Source organism: Schistocerca piceifrons, chromosome 4 (genome assembly GCF_021461385.2).
Source record: "Schistocerca piceifrons isolate TAMUIC-IGC-003096 chromosome 4, iqSchPice1.1, whole genome shotgun sequence".
NCBI lineage: Eukaryota > Metazoa > Arthropoda > Insecta > Orthoptera > Acrididae > Schistocerca > Schistocerca piceifrons.
This window is the reverse complement of record NC_060141.1, coordinates 268973651-268992085: the sequence shown is the minus strand read 5'-3', so window position 1 is coordinate 268992085 and position 18435 is coordinate 268973651. Positions and strand designations below refer to the sequence as shown.

The following is an 18435-nucleotide window of genomic DNA, read 5'->3' as shown; positions in this document are numbered from 1 at the left end:
TTTTATAAGTTGGACTACTGTAGCCAGAATTCCACTAGGTGAATAAAATCTTGCACACTGGCAGTAAAAATACTTTTATTAAGAAGTCACTACAAATTTGGCATAAACAGAGATGCATCTTCAGGTGGTCTGTACAAAAATTAAAACATTACAGATTTACAATTGTTTTAAAATAGATGTGTACTACCACAAAGCACCATACATCAATGAGAGCTGAGTACTCACAGGTTTCTTGAACAGTAGTAACATGGGAAAGTGATTGCTTAGAGCATAAGTATAATAAAGCCTTGAATGTCTTACCATGCCACAGACAGCATAAAAGTGTACATGGTGCCAGCATAAACTGTACTGATGGGTCAGTATTAAGAGCCACATGTACGGGGTGGTACTAGTACTTTTTAATAAAAGTATTTTAACAGCTAATGTGGAAGATTTTAATAAAAGTATTGTTACAGCCAGTGTAGGAGATTTTATTCTCAATGTATCTAGGATATGATAAAGAACCTCATCTGATACAAGATGCACAGTGTCACTAATAGAAAATTCGAAAGCAACAAAAGTGTCTAACCCAAACAAATTTTCAGTCTGTGGATCATTAACAACCGAATGTGTAACAGGGCGAACTACAAATTTGAAAGCCGTAGTGACAGTAAATTGACAAAAAAAATGGATATGCCATTTATGGAAGTGAAACATGGACGATAACTAGTTTGGACAAGAAGAGAATAGAAGCTTTTGAAATGTGGTGCTACAGAAGAATGCTGAAGATAAGGTGGGTAGATCACGTAACTAATGAGGAGGTATTGAATAGGATTGGGGAGAAGAGAAGTTTGTGGCACAGTTTGACTAGAAGAAGGGATCGGTTGGTAGGACATGTTTTGAGGCATCAAGGTCTCACAAATTTAGCATTGGAGGGCAGCATGGAGGGTAAAAATCGTAGAGGGAGACCAAGAGATGAATACACTAAGCAGATTCAGAAGGATGTAGGTTGCAGTAGGTACTGGGAGATGAAGAAGCTTGCACAGGATAGAGTAGCATGGAGAGCTGCATCAAACCAGTCTCAGGACTGAAGACCACAACAACAACAACAATGCCATTTATTGTTCAGGGGATAGGCCAAATAATGTGAACATCTGTACTTACTTGGGAATGGTTTATTAATAAGGGGTTGGATCCCCATTTGCCCGTGATATAGCTCTGATTCTTCTTGGAATACTGGCACCAATTGTTTATAGTCTCCAGTGGAATGTTATATCACTCTTCAATCAGAACCTCTTCTAACTCCTGTAGTGACGAGAGAGGCAGAACTCTGCACCAGAGTCAGTGCTCCAATAACGCCCACAAGGGTTTGATAATGTTCAAGTGCGGGAACTGTGCTGACCAGGGAAGATGCTGTAATTCAGTTGCTTGCTCCTCATACTGTGATTGTACTGTCCTGGCTGTGTGAATGGGTGCATTATCGTCCTGAACAACATTTGAATCATGGTGTGCACCTGATCATCTAAAATGTTCACATAATTGTTGGCTGTAGCACGGTCTTTGAGAGTAATGATGGGAACAGCAGAATACCATGATATGACTGCCCACACCACTGCATTTCCACCTCCATGCTCAAATGCTGGAATCAAGCAATCAGTATTGTAGGTTTCTTTTGGTGTTCTCCAGATGTAAACCTGGCCCGATGTTGGAAAAACGAAAATGACTCGTCAGATCATATGACGCTTTTTCACTGATCAGCCACCCAAGATTTATGCTCCTGACACCATGTTTTACAATTCTTTGTGTCGGTTGTAATCCCTAAAGGTTTCTGCGTAGCAGCTCGTCCATGAATATTCATTTTATGGAGTTCTTGGCAGACAGTGTTGATAGGAACAGGATCTCGAAGATGCCTGCTGAGCTCTGCAGTCACTTTAGACACTGTAGTTTTGTGTTGTTCTGACACAATTCATGTGAGCATATGACAATCTCTTCATTTAGTTTCAATTTGCACCCACTATTACGTTTACATGATAATGTCCTTCCTTGTTTTGTGTAGGCTGTCATGACTGTTGAAACACTTGATCTTGAAACATTCAGTAAGTGGGCTGTCTTGGTTACTGAAGCTCCAGTTAATTCGGTCCCCACAATCTGCCCTCTTTGGAACTCTGTTACTTCTTTCATTGGGCTTTGACCTTGGTCTCTGAAGGCAAATACAAAGTGTGTACTACTCATAAACAACCTGCACTGATGCCTAGTCTGTACAGAACATGCACAGTCGAACACGACATGTGCCTTACCTGCATTGTTGACCATCAAACATAACTATCCCATTACTACCACTGTTCAGATTATTTTGCATATCCCCTGTACCTTACCAGATGACATTTGAAGGGATTCAATGACGGGATGCCTAGCCAAGCGTATGTTTGAGAGCTTAGGAGTGAAACAGACACTTTGGTGTCCACTTGTATCGATAACAGTTTTTTCAGCACAGACACTAAAATAAAGAGCTTATTCAGACCTGCAGAAATGATGAAATAGAGTGAATATCAATATCCACTTGTTCTGAAGAAGGCTAGAACAACAAACTGATGCAATGTGGCCTTTCTTGTGACACTTGTAGCACAACGTCACTGCCTAGGGCATACACCTCTCTCATGTTGCACGATAACTTGTGTGGCCATATTCTCTTTGGTATGAAACCACACTGGTGCTATGCAACATCAAATGGTGTGCACACATCTGTCTCTCTACTAATAGGTGGCGCCACCATACCTGCAGTTACATAGTGCCACATTACGTGTAAGGCGAATGTAGGTTTCAGGTTTCATTTGAGTTAACCTCATATGTTTAAAAATGAGTTAAATCTTGCATCTGCATAGTCTGCTGCTCTCAAAGATTCCACAATGAGGGAATAGATGTAGATGATTAATTTCACTAAGAATGATGTGCAGGCATATAAGATAAATGCAGTTATTGATAGGAAATTGTAAATAGAACTCCTTCCCGTAAACACTGTCCAGCAAAATACCAAACAGCATTCATAAGAATGGTGACAATGTGTTTAAAAAATTATGCAGTAGGGTACCTTATGAGGAGATAAAACAATTCAGTAAGTTGTTAAATATGCAAGAAATATTTACGTTCAACAGCAGTACCATACAGAAAGTATGGAAAACTTTGCTCATCGCTATACAGATTAGTCTTTGACAACAGAATTTAATATATTCAGCTATCAGGTTGTTGGTTGATAAAACTGAGTACCTGTAGCATAGAAATGGCTGTAGTTTCAAGATAAAGAATAAATAATAAATTGTTGTGAAGCATGGAAGTAGTGAGCAGAAAACTGTAACTGTTAGACACTTTTGCCACATTATTAAACTTAATAAACTTAATATTTTCTACAATCATATGAAAACAGGCTATTAAAGGGATTTAACCAGCAAAACTTACCAATAAGTCCTCCAAATGTTATAGCTGCTGACAGAGCAGCAAAATATATGAAGATGGCTGCAGCCAAACAAGTCAAGTTCAATCCATCTATGATATCTGACACATAATGTGGAAATCTTCTCTTGCAGTCATTGATCATACCCCCAAATGGCTTTCTGGTTCTTTGCAAAGGATCATCATATGGTGGTTTCCCTCCATCTCCCTCTACTTCCAACAATACTGCAGCAGAAGAAAGTATATACATAAATGTATATATAAACTGATATTAATTTTAGTGTAATGAATAGAACATTAAAATGTACTTGAAAACATTATGTTGAAGCTTATGATATGCTTGATAAAACAGTCAAGTGTCAGGGCACTTCCTCGGTTTTTGTTCTTTGTATTAGTCAAGTGTGGGAGAAGGATAAAGAGTGGGTGACTGTTCGAGAGAGAGAGAGAGAGAGAGAGAGAGAGAGAGAGAGAGAGAGAGCAGTGATATGTGCAGTGAACTCTGTAGGAACAGGGAAAAATCTGAGATTTGGACAATACACTATAAAACTCTGTTGAACAGTTACATTGTCATTAAATGTGGACAGCACTCAAATTTTGTTCTTGCAGAACATTATATATATGGCTGATACTAAAGAAAAGCTGATGATAAAATTTCTGCAACCTCTCATATAGTTATGAATATCATGAAAGGATAAATATGCACACTTTTTAGTCTGGATATTAGATACAAGACTTAAGCAATTTAATTTTTATGTACTAAGCAAAATGAAGAAACATTTATGTAGTCATGAAGTTTAATTATTACCTCAAAAAGTAGAGTTACATGATTAAATTTTTGTTTATTTGCAGATACATATCTGCAGTCCTGGTAAACATTGAAATCCCCATGCCATCGTACTGCAACACATCCTTAAGAGGAACCAAAACAAAATGACACAGCCTACCAACAACGTGGAGTATTGTGTAGTAATTCGTTTTCTGTATTTGAAAGAGAACAATGTTGCAAAAATCCATGCTGAGTTGGTGGAAATGTTCAGCAACAATCCAGCATCATATGGCACAGTGATTAGTTGGTGCAGACCCCTGCAGTGTGGTTAAACAAGTATGAATGATTAAGAATGAAGTGGGTGACCATCTCTCTGTGAAGAGCCAGGAATTGCAAGAAAAGTAGAAACCCTATTGGTCAAAGAGCAGCACACCAAAATCAAGGGGACTTTTCTTCGATCACAACAATCATTCTGCTCAAGACACGATCACACATGCTCTTCATCAGATGAAGAACCCATTGCATGTCAAGAACTTCCAGAATGATAAGGTGGTGATTTTTGAGTTGGAAGGTCTCCTGACCAGCTAAAATGTAAACAACTACAATGAAGGTCTCTCCTATGTCATTGGTTGTTGGGAAAAAATGTGTAACACTAAAAAGACTAACAAACTAACCAAGTTCCATGGTGACAGCTTTATTTTCTTGAGGTTGCAATTAAAAGTCTCTGACTACCCATTGCACATATACACCCCAATTAGAGACTACACTGATGATGAACCTTGTCCAAAATCTACACATATTTTCACTTTTTCCTTTATGTCTCTCCACCACCCAGTGCTTCTGCTATTTAGTTAATAGTGCTATGTATTTGTATGAATATTATTGTTATAGATTTTAGGGTATGTTATGTCATGTGGTTTTATGCTTAAACACGTGTTCTTAACGCTCTTAGTCACTTTCTAATGAGAAACACAACTTAAGAAAGAGCCAAAGCATGTTCAACTCAACTGGCATTACAGCCACCCCTCACTATGTTTAGCTTAAATTTTTATAATTCAAAAGTTATTAATTAATTAAGACACAATTTCAAGACACCAGTCATTTTTGTACCTTGAAATATTTCAAAAAATAGGTTGTGGTAATAATGAAGTCCAAATTTTTACAAACAAGGTGCTGTCATTAGATTTGCTATATTTTTATTTTTAAAGGAAATATTCAAAATTTAAACTTTAGTTAAATGAATTGTAAATTGTGATGCTCTCAGAAACTGGTGAAGCTTTTATGAACAATATCAAAGTAGGGCCTTGTGTTTCTGTAAAACTCAAGGATACATATTAATTGGTACATTAAGTAAATGGCCCTAAACTCCCAGTCTGATTACATTTGCAATTTCTCTCTTTTGTTATTACTAATTAACATAGCATTTACTAATAATTAACTAAAAACCATGAGGTGATACATTGCTACCAAATGTTGAGACTGCAAACTCCCAGACATGAGCCAAGAATGGGGAGTTAGACTGTGAATTTATGGGACGAAGGACTATGTTAATATTAATGGTGAAAGCTTATGTGACATTGTGAAGTGTACCACACAGGAATATTCTCAGAGTTGTTGAGAAGCATGTTAATGCAATGGCAATGACAAGTGAGTAAGTTAAGAAATGCAGAGTCGACTAAGCAGGGAACAATTATTATGGTGTATGTATTTCATTAATGTGCTAGTTATCAGTATCTACTATCATAAAGGTTACATGTGTTATAGGCATAAAACATATGTTATAGGCATAAACTGCCCACAAATTGACAATACACTTTTAATTAAGATGCCTACAGCTACAAATTGCAATGCACTTTCACTATTAAGATTTCAAATTTGCTGTGTGTAATGACACATAGAAGACAGAGAAGCCAACGTGGTAAGGAATGTAAAATGAAAACACTTCAAGGGTAGTTCTGACTTGTTAGCACAAGATTTTTATACTCTGCAAGAAACACATTCACAGCTATCAGAGAGACCTGAGGAGTAATCTCCTCAGGGTTTGTAATTTTGAAACTAATGTCTGTCAGTAGTTCATGCAGCATTTGTCTAAGAAAATCTGATGCAACTGTATTTAGGTGTTCACTACTAGGTGTCATGTCACAATTAAATTTAGTGACCAACAATTCCAGTTTGTTCCCACTGCTGCCCTACATATTTTCTGGGGACTCACATTTGTACCACTTTTTAAAATGTTCCAATGGAAACATTACAAACCGCAAATAGTTTTCACTTTTCCTAGTGCAAAATATCCTCATTTCTACACAATTTTAACCTTGTTTGCTTTAAGAGAAAAAAGACTCAAATTTCTTTAGGAATATGTTTAAAAAAGAATTAAATATTCCATTTACTTTGTCTGCAATATAAATGTCTTTCCAGTGTTTTATCCATGTTTTCTCTCTCAACACTGTGTTTGAGTCATTTTTTATGATTCTTTGATACATTATCTTTTTTCTATGATCTGAGTGAAAGTGGTACCCATCTTATATTGTTAACATTTGCATAATGCCTGCATACCTTTATTAAAACTGTCAATAGCTGCTTTATGAATCTGAAGATATTTCTCCACAGATTGCCAGCAAATTGTCAGTATTCTTAGTCTGTGTGTTTCCTAATCAACAGCTCTTGCACAGCATTCAAAGACACTTATGTTCCATTTTTAAGATATATACAGCAATTCATCACTTCCTCTTACTGGTTCTACAGTAATGTAATAGTAGAAATTGCACAAGTAAAGATATACCCTGATAAAGTTCACTATGAGAAGTTATTTCTACAGTTCTGCAGGCTATAAATGAAAATAACGTAATTAACGGTAAAAAGACTACATCAAAAAGACCTTTCTTTCCTTGAGTTACACCACATTCCTGTATTTATCCACTATTTGTTGCTTAAATTTACACAACTACACTGATAATTGTGAGAGAGTAACAATTACCTATATCACACAGTGTAAGTTTTCATGGACAGTATTTACATTCATAGTGGCTTTAGTTGTATGGGGATTAGGCTGCTGTTTCTGTGTCTGGCATTTTGTCTCCTATTGCTAACAATATCCTCAGAAACCATAAGAAAGTGATCTATATATTCCAATAACAGAGACCTACTTACAATGAATATTTTTACTTGTCTTACTGGTAACAGGAATTTTCAATATTCGAATCCTTGTATTAGGAAATATCTAGAAGGAATATTTAATAAGCTTTTATTTTCAGCTTACAGAGGTTGCCAGTTATTTTCTTTATGTTTGATGTTTATGTTTGTTATGTTTATCAGACAACATTCAGAATTTACATACAGAGACTAAATATATACAGATATTATTTTTATTTCTTGTCTGCGGTTGTACACACCACAATTCATCTTAAGTTGTATTGTTACGTTTGCTGAACAAATATTAGTTGCTTTACCCAACAAAATTAGCCCATGGGATAGCAGGAAATAAAAATATGCCAAGTGAGTGAGTGCCACAGTGTTCAAAGCTAACTAGAGGGGAAATACGTATAAATGAAAACAATATGAACTGAGCTTCATGACTAGTTTATCAATGTGTTCGCCCCATTTTAGCTTGTTATCAAGCTGCATGCCATGTCACAGAAAGTTATTGTGTTTCACATCAAGTATGGTCACTAATGTTCATTTCTGTAAAACAGGTATACCTTTCTTTGCTTCATCTTGACCAAGTAATCGTGTTGTTTTCCTTCGGCGAATTTTCTCGCTTTTTGCTCTGAGTTCTGCCACTTCAAGTAATGCATTTCTCTCCCAGTCACCAGGTGGTAGAACAATACTATCATCAAGAAATTCATTAATTGCTGACAATAACTCTTTCCGTTCTGTAGCTTTGTAGGCTATTTTATGAAATTGCTGTAAATAAGAACAAAAGTATGGTCAGTTTGTTTCATAACTTGACACTCATCATATATATGATGAAATGTACTCACCGCATTTGACATTAGTGTTGATATGGATCGTCCTATCTCATGATAATCCAAATCTGCTGTTGATGGACCCAAAAGTATAAACAAGAAACGAACAGGGATGTTCACCTAAAATTTACATACAATAAAAAAGTAAGAAAATAAATAAATAGAAAAAATAAACTTGTTATTTATACAGAGAATCACTGCCTCTATCTCCTTACTTACATGCTAACTGTCATCACAAAGACCAAACAATTATGAACAAGGAATCTTACTGACAGATTAAAACTGTATGTTGGACTTGTCAAGGAAAGACCTTTGCATTTCACAAAAAATATTGTGTGGATAGAGAGATCTATCCATGCTTTGTGAATTGACAATAATATTTGAGAGAACAGCAGTTCAACTTCCAGTCTGACCATGCTCATTTAGGTTTTTCATGGTTTTCCTAAATCTCTTCAGGCAACTTCAACTTTTATAGTCCTGTCTTCCTCAGTTGCGTATCATAAGAAGAAGAACAACACCAAAAATGCAACAGGAGCGTAATATGTAAGAAATTGTCCACGCAACCTGCCACTGATGATGCCTTGCAGAAAATAAAGGCGAAACGCGTATGGCACTAAAATTGTGTTTTATTTAGTTGCTGTCACACGGTCCCTAAGTAAAAACTTATCAATATACCGTAACTCTTCAGGCAAATTTCAGAATGATTTCTTTGAAAATGACATGGCTGTTTCCTTCCTAACTCTGCTTGCATCTGAGATTATGCTCCACTTCTACTAGTGTTGTCATACAAGATGCTGAAATCCTAATCATCCTTCTTTCTCTTGACACAGAGTTTCAGTCTGCCAGTATATTTATTCTACTTTTATGTTTCAGAGTTATTTCACATACTGAAAGACCAAAAAAATATTTTGTTCACATTACTTGTTAATAAGCATCAAACATAGCAAAGTAAATGTTTTGTTTCTCTATTAAAAAATATAGTGTTAATAATGATGATAAACTTGATTAATATAATCAAAAAGTTACAAAATATTTTAAAGAAAATGTCAGTTTTTTTCCAGTCTGCATAACATATTAGCACCTTAACAGCTCTTACTGATTTCTACAGCAAGGCAGCTTTAGATCTATTAATGTGTATCAAATGAAAATGTGTCTTCACGTACCTATAAGTTTTTGAGCAAGCACATGTTCATTCTTACCTTAAAAATATTTTATTTGCTCAGTTTTGCTGTCTCTCAGCAGATGGTTGCATTTAAATGTTCCAAAAGCAAGTTTCTCCATAGAGTATTTGGCCAAATCTTACTCACATTATTTCTGTTGTTTCTTTATAATTTTAAAGAATGGTTTTCTGCGTTATCATCGTAAATATGCAACTGCCAATTTTTTCAGTCCATCATCACAGAACCTCAATCACTTGTGTCTGATCTGAAATTCCTGCCCTTTGAGTTTCTTTCCGACAGTAAAAATATTCTAAGATTTTGTACTTTATATTACTCAGATTTTCACATAATAATACAAAAACACCATTTTTTTCTAAACTTAAAAATGTCTGAAACATCCTGACAGATTAAAAATGTGTGCCACACTAGGACAAGCCCCTAACCTTATCTTTCATGGACCTTTCAGTATCACCTGTTGAGCTATCTAGTCACAACTCATGAACTTCCATGACAGGTCCAATTTTCCTGGTATTTCTCTTCTATTTTCCAAGCTTTTCTACAGAAAGGCTTCCAATCGACAAACGGGAAGAAAACTGACAGTTCTGTACCTGTTAGAAATAACTCAGCTCTTTGGACATAAAAAGCTAACAACCCCACCTACTAAAGCATAGGACTCCATACTGCTATAAACTGACACATGACTGCTACAAGACTGGTAAAATATTCCACTGGAAGCTCATAAGGGCTTGTCAGAGGTAAACTGTTGGTAATGAGGCTTATGATTCAGTCGGTGGAGTAGTTAGTATCAGTGAGAATTCCCTATGCTTACAAAGAGTGCCATCATCCTCTGTGGTAGCGTCATGCTGACTTCGTAACCGCCATCATGTGTAAGTGATCAATGACAAGGAAGCTAGCACTCTACACCTGCGAACTTCTGCTGAGAAAGGGGCCTGCAAGTGAGTAGCTGCAGATTTAGATTCTTTTTTGTATAAAACCTGTGCTGCAAATATAATTTTCTCTGAGAAAATATTGTGTATAGCTTACCTCAGTAATTGATGGCATTAAAATACCCTCTGCTAACCTAACAAATGCTATAGTTGGTTGATCCAAAAAATCAACAGCACCAACTAACACAGTGGTTGCCTCAGCTCCTATAGGTATTCTTCTCAGTATGCTCTCCTTCTGAGCTTTCTTAAGATCCTCTGCTGATGAAGTAAAAGTTAATTCTTCTTTCAAATCAATCTGAAAGAATCAGAGGAATGAATGAGGGACCATTAATTTTTTTAAAAAAAGAGGAGGTCAGACTACTATGTCACTACAAAATTTTTGCTTTCACACTGGAATGTACTAAGAACAAATGTTGAAACAAATATAATCGCAAATCTTATCTAACAAACAAACTTATTAGATAGTAAAAAAGTAAGTTATTAAAAGTAAGTTGCACTTACTGTATGGTTATCTTGTTTTCTGTTCTCTTCTCCAGGAACACTGAGATTGTTGCCCAACTTATTTAATGACATTGTGTCCATGCTGACTATAGAAGGAACAATTTTAGGTTTCCCTTTTTCTTCATTTAAGTTCTGAAACAATCACAAAATTGAAAATCATGAGACTATTGCTGGAAGTTCTGCTAATAGAACATTTATAAATTTTAGTAACCCTTTTTTGGATTAATAACAAATTATCAAGACATGACTACTGCATAACATGTTATTTTCAGCTGCAACAGACACATTACACATACAGAGAAAGTATAAAATGAGGATGAAAAATTACCCAGTTCAATATGAGGAAAAAAATTAAAGTCTGATGAAAAATGAAACAATGTTAAGTGTAGCAAAGGAAAGTCCTTGGTGGAATATAAATAATAGGAATGTTTAATGTAGCAACATTAAATTTTTCACAAAAAAATTCAAGATCTATAGTTTACTTGGGTCAGTTTTCATTACATAAACTGTGTTTTTTACAGAGCCACTAGTATAAGTTACAGTTACCATTGCATAAATAGCCCCTTGTGTAAGTTATTAATTTCACACTGTATATACTTGCAAGATTACAAATAGGTACACATTACAACATGATACAAATACAGTTGACATTACCGTAACCCTAACCGTATATTTCATCAAAAGGCCAACAGCAACATATAAAAACAGACCCAGCTATCCTAGGTTTCAAAACTGTTAGATCCTTCCTCAGGGGGTGGTATGTAGCGGAAGGTTAGAAAGGAGGGGCTGGTCAGTCAGGCACTGTCTCAGACAGATTCATGTGGTGGACGTCACCATTACTTGGAATTGAGCCTCCTGAAATTGAGTGCTCACCAGTCATCATGTCTCCTTGCAATTTCACAATTTTCTCATGTGAATTTTCCTTTTGACACAGGATTCACTAAAATTAGAACTGTACCATCAGAAAATGGAATTTGGCATTTTAGTTTCCAAAAATAATACACAGGGAATCATCACAAACATATTTTATTTTTATTTTCATTTTTCAGAGTTTCTTGTTAATTTTTACACTTTTAGGAATACCAAAAACGTTGAGCATAAAATTACATGCTTTCCAAAAATATTCACCTAAATCTGAAAATTAGTGTGACCCTGTTTCTGAAGATCAGTATCACCCATTCAACAATGAGACATTTTTCTGATATTTTCAGTGTTCCACTGTACTGTGAATAAAATAATTTTTTCGTCATGATTCAACTGAACTTCAGAAGAAAATGATCACCTGGAGACTTTTCAAATGGTAGGGCATTCATAAACGTCCGTACTGCAAAGAACTAATGAAACGTCTTTATTCATGTGAAAGTCAATTTTCTTGCAAATATTGCTTTAACTATAGAAAAAAAGTACTAAATTACAAATTTATACATCATAAAATAGTTGTAATTCAATACCTTTCATGTATAATTATGATCCTTAAAGACAATGAACAAATATAAGGGCAATTTGTGCCTTTGTAAGTAGAATTTATCTTTTAGAAGGTAGTATTATGAAATGAGGATCTGATTAATGTGTATAAAATTATGCATTGAGTTACTGTAATGCACTATGGAAAACTGGATATAAAACTATTTATAAAAGACAAAGGAAATGGAAGAAACCCATATAGAGAATTGATAAATCATTTTGTAGAGTCTGATGAAACACTATGGTACTAATGCTGATCTGTAATCACCCAAACATTTATGTTTACAATGTAGGAAAAGACAAATTGCTATTTACTGTAAAGGAGACACATCAAGTTACATACAAGCACAATTAAAAGACACTTACATGTAGCTTTCAGCCACATCCTTCATCAGTGAAAGAGAGACACACACAACATTCATACACACAAGCAAGCACACCCTATGCACACACGACTGCCAACTCCAGCATCTTGAGGTAGGGGAAGAGATAGTGTACGGGTAGGGAGAGAGATGAATGCTGTCTGGTGGAGTGTGCAGGGACGAGAATGTCCACAAGCAGTGTCAGGAGGTTGGGGAGGGGGGGGGGGGGGGAGGAGGGGGGGGGGGGAAGGAGGAGCAAAACAAGGAGAGGAACAGGGTAAGATAGACAGATGCAGTGGCAAAGTACTGTAAATAAATGGGGTGAGAGATGAGAACGAGGATGGACAGGGTGGAAACTATTGGGTGGAGGGTGTGGGAACAGTATGTTACCATAAGTTGAGGCCGGGATAGTTATGGGAGCGGAGAATGTGTCATAAGGATAACTTTCATCTGCATTGTTCAGTCAGCTGGTGGTGGAGGGAAAGATCCAGACGGCTCAGGCAGTGAAGCAGCCATTGAAATCAAGTGTGTTGCATTCAGCTGCATGTTGTGAGAGGATGGTCTACTTTGCTCTTGGCCACAGTCTGGCAGTGGCCATTCATCCTGGTGGACAGCTGGTTGGTAGTCATACCAATGCAAAAAGCTGTGCAATGATTGCAACAGAGCGGGTAAATAACGTGGCTGCTGTCACAGATGGCCTGGCCCCTGATGGGGTAGGATAAACCTGTGGCAGGACTGGAATAGGAAGTACTGGGTGGGTGGATTGGGCAGGTTTTGCACCTGGGTCTTCCACAAGGATTTGATCCTTGTGGCAAAGGGTTGGGATTGGGAGTAGCATAGGTATGGACTAGGATGTTGTGGATGGTTGGGCGATAGAACACTCTTTAGCAGGGGTGGGAAGTATTTCGGGTAGTATGTGCCTCATTTAAGGGCATGATGGATAGGTAATCAAAGCCCTGGTGAAGGATGCTGTGCAGTTCTTCCAATCCGTGGTGGTACTGGCTGATGGCAGGGACACTGCTTTGTGGCTGGTTCTTGGGGGCAGTGGGAAGATTGGGGGTGTGAGGGGAAATTGCATGGGAGATCTGTTTACAGACTAAGTCTGTGGGACAGTGCCTGTCTGTGAAGACCTCGATACTGAGCAAGGGAGTTTCTGTCACTACAGATACGCTGTACCCGGGTGGCCAGGCTGTATGGCACAGATTTTTTGGTGTGAAAGGGATGACAGCTGTCAAAATGCAAGTACTGTTAGTGATTGGTGAGTTTAATGTGGACAGTGGTGCAGATGGAGCCATCACAGAGGAGGTGGTCAACATTTACAAAAGTTGAAGAGGACCACGTGAAGTGGATTGGAGAGAAGGTGTTGAAGTTGTGAATGAACGAAGAGAGGATGTCTTGGCCCTGAATCCAGATCGTGAAGATATTGTCAATCACTATGAACCAGACTAGGGATTTGTTGCTTTGGGACGCTAGAAAGGTCTCCTCTAGATGGCCCACAAAAGGATGACATAGGAGGGTGCCATGCGGGTGCCCATGACTGTGCCACCAATTTGTTTATGTACCTCCCTTCACATGAAAAGCAGTTATGCATTAGAATAAAGTTAGTAAGGTGTATGAAGAATGAGGTAGTGGGTTTGGAGTTTGAAGGACGTTGGGAAAGATAATGTTCAATATCAATAAGACCATGGGCATGTTGGATGTTGGTATATAAGAGGTGGTGTCAACAGTGAAAAGTAGGGATCCAGGATGTAAAGGGGCGGGGATGGTGGAGTGTCGGTGAAGGAAGAGGTTTGGTGTCTTTGACGAGGGAGGCTAGATTATAGACAACTGGTTGGAGATATTCGTCAACAAGGGCTGAATGTCTTTCATTGAGGGGTACAATAACATGCCACGATGGGGTGTCCAGGATTGTTGGGTTTGTGGATTTTGGGGAGCATGTAGAAGGTGAGTTGCGGGGTGTCATAGGGGTGATGAGGGAAATGTATTCAGGGGTAATGTTCTGGGAAAGGCCAAAGGCTTTAAGCAGGGATTGGAGTTTGTGTTGGACTTCTGGGATGGGATCCCTCTGGCAAAGTGGTGGAGGAATCTGATAATTGATAGAGGCCTTCTGTCAGGTAGTCACTGTGATTCATAACAACAGTGATGAAACTTTTGTCTGCATGTAGGATAATTATATTAGGATTCGTTTTGAGGTTGTTTATGGCTTACGGCTGTTCTTTCTTCTGCTGAAAGGTTGGTGTTCTGAGAAGGGAACCTGGGGTAGGATAGTGAAGCTACGTTGGAGGTACAGAATTCCTGGAAGGTGACCAGCGGGTAGTTAGGTGGGGGGGTTGGGAATCACAGTTGAATGGTGGTAAGCACTGGAAGAGGCAGGGTTCAATGTTGGAATTATGGTGGCTTTGGCTGGAGGAATTGGCACCAAAGATGTGCTTCATTGCACTTATCAGGAGAAGTACAACGGCCCTTGACAAGTCCAGTGTGGTTAAATTTGGGTATAGGGCTAAAGGTGAGGGCTTTGGATAGGACTGAAACTTCTGTGGAATTGAGTGTTTTGGTGGAATAACAACAGTGTTTCGAGAACGTTTTAGCTCTAGATCTAGTGGAGAGTTGGTAGAGGGTTTGGGTGATGTGGCAAGTTGAACAGGTCAGCTATGAGAGGTAGATAAGGAGGGACACTGTGGGTATGATAGGGGCTGGATAGTGGTGCCCTGAGGTGGCATTAGGACGTCAGCAAATTGGATAAATTATGGAGGTGGTGTCTAGAATGCTCCTCCAGATTCTGGAAAGCAATGGATTCAATTTTAGAGATGTGATGTATGGAGCAGGGATTACAGAGTAGTAGTATCATGTAGAGGAAGCAGACGTAGTTCTGCGATGCCTGTGCCATGGGGACGCGTTTTTGTAATACCAAGTTTGTGAGGGTCAGGGATTGGCAGACTCTGAAAAAGTGTGGGTCACTGTGAAGGGAGGGGTGGGATCCAGACAAAGGAATCTTTGCAGTTAGACAATTTGAGGGATTCCATGGTTTATGCAAGATTTGGGACTGGGTTTTAGCCATGATAAGGGATACTTTTCTGAACTGGTGCAGAAAGATGGAGTAAGGGTCCATTGTGGCAGGTATGGTGTAAACGAAATGGGAATGATGCAGAATTGGGAAAAATAGGTTTGATGGTTATGAGAGGAGCTGGATGCATGAAAAGAGCTTAAAGATGCATAAAAAAAGGTAAAGACATGCAGAAACACACACAGATATGCAAAGATACATAAAAATATGCACAAATATGTGAAACTTATTGAAATCACAAAAATGCACAAGTACATTAAAAAGATACAGAAACATGGATGAAAAGGAATGGTGTGGTATGGGAGTGTGTGTGTGTGTGTGTGTTATGATAAGCGACGAGAGATGGAGGGGTATGGGTTATGTCGAGAATCAAAAGTTCGTGTGGCACAGGTAGGTGTGGAAACAAATGCTAAAGTACGTCAGGATGAGTGTTGAAGAGTGATCAATGGAATAAATATGATTATAACTTTCACAGGAAAGAATCTGGGGCATTAGATGCTGCCTCAACAATCTGCATGATCACAGAGTCTGTGTTGTGTGTGGATGATCATTGATACACTGTGGTTTGGAAGTAGATGTGGTTTGGAAGGCCCAGGTGCAAAACCTGACCAAGCCACCCATCCAGTAGTTCATATTCCAGTCCTTTCACAGGTTTATCCTACCCCATCAGGAGCTGAGCCACCTGTGAAAGCAGTCATGTTATTTACCAGCTCTGCTGCAGTCATTGCACAGCTTTTTATATTGGTACGATTACCAACCAGCTGTCCATCAGGATAAACGGCCACTGCCAGACTGTGGCCAAGAACAAAGTAGACCACCCTGTAGCACAACATGCAGCTGAACACAACATACTTGATTTCAATGACTGTTTTACTATCCGAGCCACTTAGATCCTTCCCTTCATCACCATCTTTTCTGAATTGTTCAGATGGGAGTTATCCTTATAACACATTCTCCACTCCCATCACAGCCTCAACCTACAGTAACATACTGACCCCACAGCCTCCAGCCAACAGCTTGCATCCCCTCTGTCCCCCTTCTCATCTCCCAGCCCATTTATCTGCAGCTCTCTGTCAATGCATCCATCTGTCTTTTCCCGCTCCTCTCCTTTTTCCCCACCTCCCTGTCCCACAAGCTCCTGACACTGCACATGTTAACTTTCTAGCCACTGCACACTCCACCAGACAGCATTCATCTCTCTCCCCACCCATACACCATCCATTCCCTTTCCCCTTTCCCCTTTCCCTCCAGATTGCTGCTTGCATCTCACGTCATGTTGCATTCTGGCCCGAGATGCTGGAGCTGATGGTCATGTGTGTGTGAGGTGTGCTTGCTTGTGTGTGTGAATGACATGTATGTGTGGCTCTTTTTACCAATGATGGACGTGGCTGAAAGCTACATGTAAATGTCTTTTAATTGTGCCTGTATGCAACTTGACTTTTTTATGGTAAGTAGCAATCTGTCTTTACTGGCATTCCTGTCTGGAGCTTCCATTATTCAAAACATTTATATCTTGCTCAAATCTGTAGTTGAGATTTATACTTCTCAACTGAAGGCTAACAAAGGGATTTTCTTGTTTTAACAGTTTAACATATACTACTGGTTAAGTCTTTTACAAATGTTGTTGCTGCTGTGGTCTTCAGTCCAAAGACTGGTTTGATGTAGCTCTCCATGCTAGTCTATCCTGTGAGAGCTGCTTCATCTCCAAATAACTACAGCAAACTACATTTCTTAGTCTCCCTCTATGATTTGTATCCCCCACACTTCCATCCAATACTAAACTGTTGATCCCTTGATGTCTCAGAATGTGTCCTACCAACCAATTCCTTCTTTTGATCAAGTTGCGAAACAAATTAATTTTCTCCCCAATTTTATTCAGTACCTCGTCATTAGTTACAGGATCGACCCATCTAATACTCAGCCTTCTTCTACAGCATCACATTCTGAAAGCTTCTATTCTCTTCTTGTCTAAACTGTTTAGCGTCCATGTTTCACTTCCACGCATGGCTACACTCCATACAAATTCTTACATTAAAAACTTTCTAACAGTTAGATCTGTGAGGGTAATCCCAAAAGTAAGGTCTCCTATTTTTTTTATAAGTGGTTCAGAAGGATGTAGGTTGCAGTAGGTACTGGGAGATGAAGAAGCTTGCACAGGATAGAGTAGCATGGAGAGCTGCATCAAACCAGTCTCCGGACTGAAGACCACAACAACAACAAGTGGTATTCCCAGGTTTCGTCAGCCATGAAACTGAGTCCAGAAAGTTGTCCTGTTTGGCTGCAAGGTGGTGAAGAAATGTGCGGGAAGCATCAACTCGTTGCTGCATGTGGTCCTCAGTCAGCATGCGTCGCACCCATCTTGCACACACCTTCTGGTAGTTTAATATTTCCATTAAAGTTGCGTGAGCGGTGCTTCAGAAAACCTCAGGAACCAACGTGCAGAGATCATCCAGGGTGATCCGTCGATTTTGACGCATGCTTTGCTAAAACTTCAACACTGTCTCCTCAGAAATTGATGGTCTCCCTCTCCTTTGTTTGTCATGAATTTCAGTATGACCAGCTGCAAACTCTCTACACCACTCACGAACAGTTTTGACATTCATGCACGACTCACCATACACCTCCGTCAATTGGCAATGGATTTCAATCAGCGCAGTGCCCTTTGCGTTCAAAAACCAAATAACTGCGCGCAACCCACACTTGGCCGTAACATCCAACGGGAGCTCCATTCTCAATGGCTGCCAAGCCAAGACTGAGCGCCTCAGTGCTCAGTGTGGCGT

At 38.7% G+C, this 18435-nt stretch overlaps 1 protein-coding gene across 2 annotated transcripts in view; it reads right to left on the bottom strand.

Annotated features, from left to right (window-relative positions):
• The window catches only part of LOC124795166 (band 3 anion transport protein), a 590830-nt gene that overhangs the window by 96902 nt on the left and 475493 nt on the right, over positions 1-18435 (bottom strand). For both annotated transcript variants that reach the window (XM_047259057.1, XM_047259058.1), the window contains exons 12-16: positions 10766-10897; positions 10362-10559; positions 8173-8277; positions 7891-8095; positions 3433-3651 (exon numbers count right to left, since the gene is read on the bottom strand). In XM_047259057.1, coding sequence (XP_047115013.1) covers positions 3433-3651; positions 7891-8095; positions 8173-8277; positions 10362-10559; positions 10766-10897 — 859 coding nt within the window. The remainder of the gene's footprint in view (positions 1-3432; positions 3652-7890; positions 8096-8172; positions 8278-10361; positions 10560-10765; positions 10898-18435) is intronic.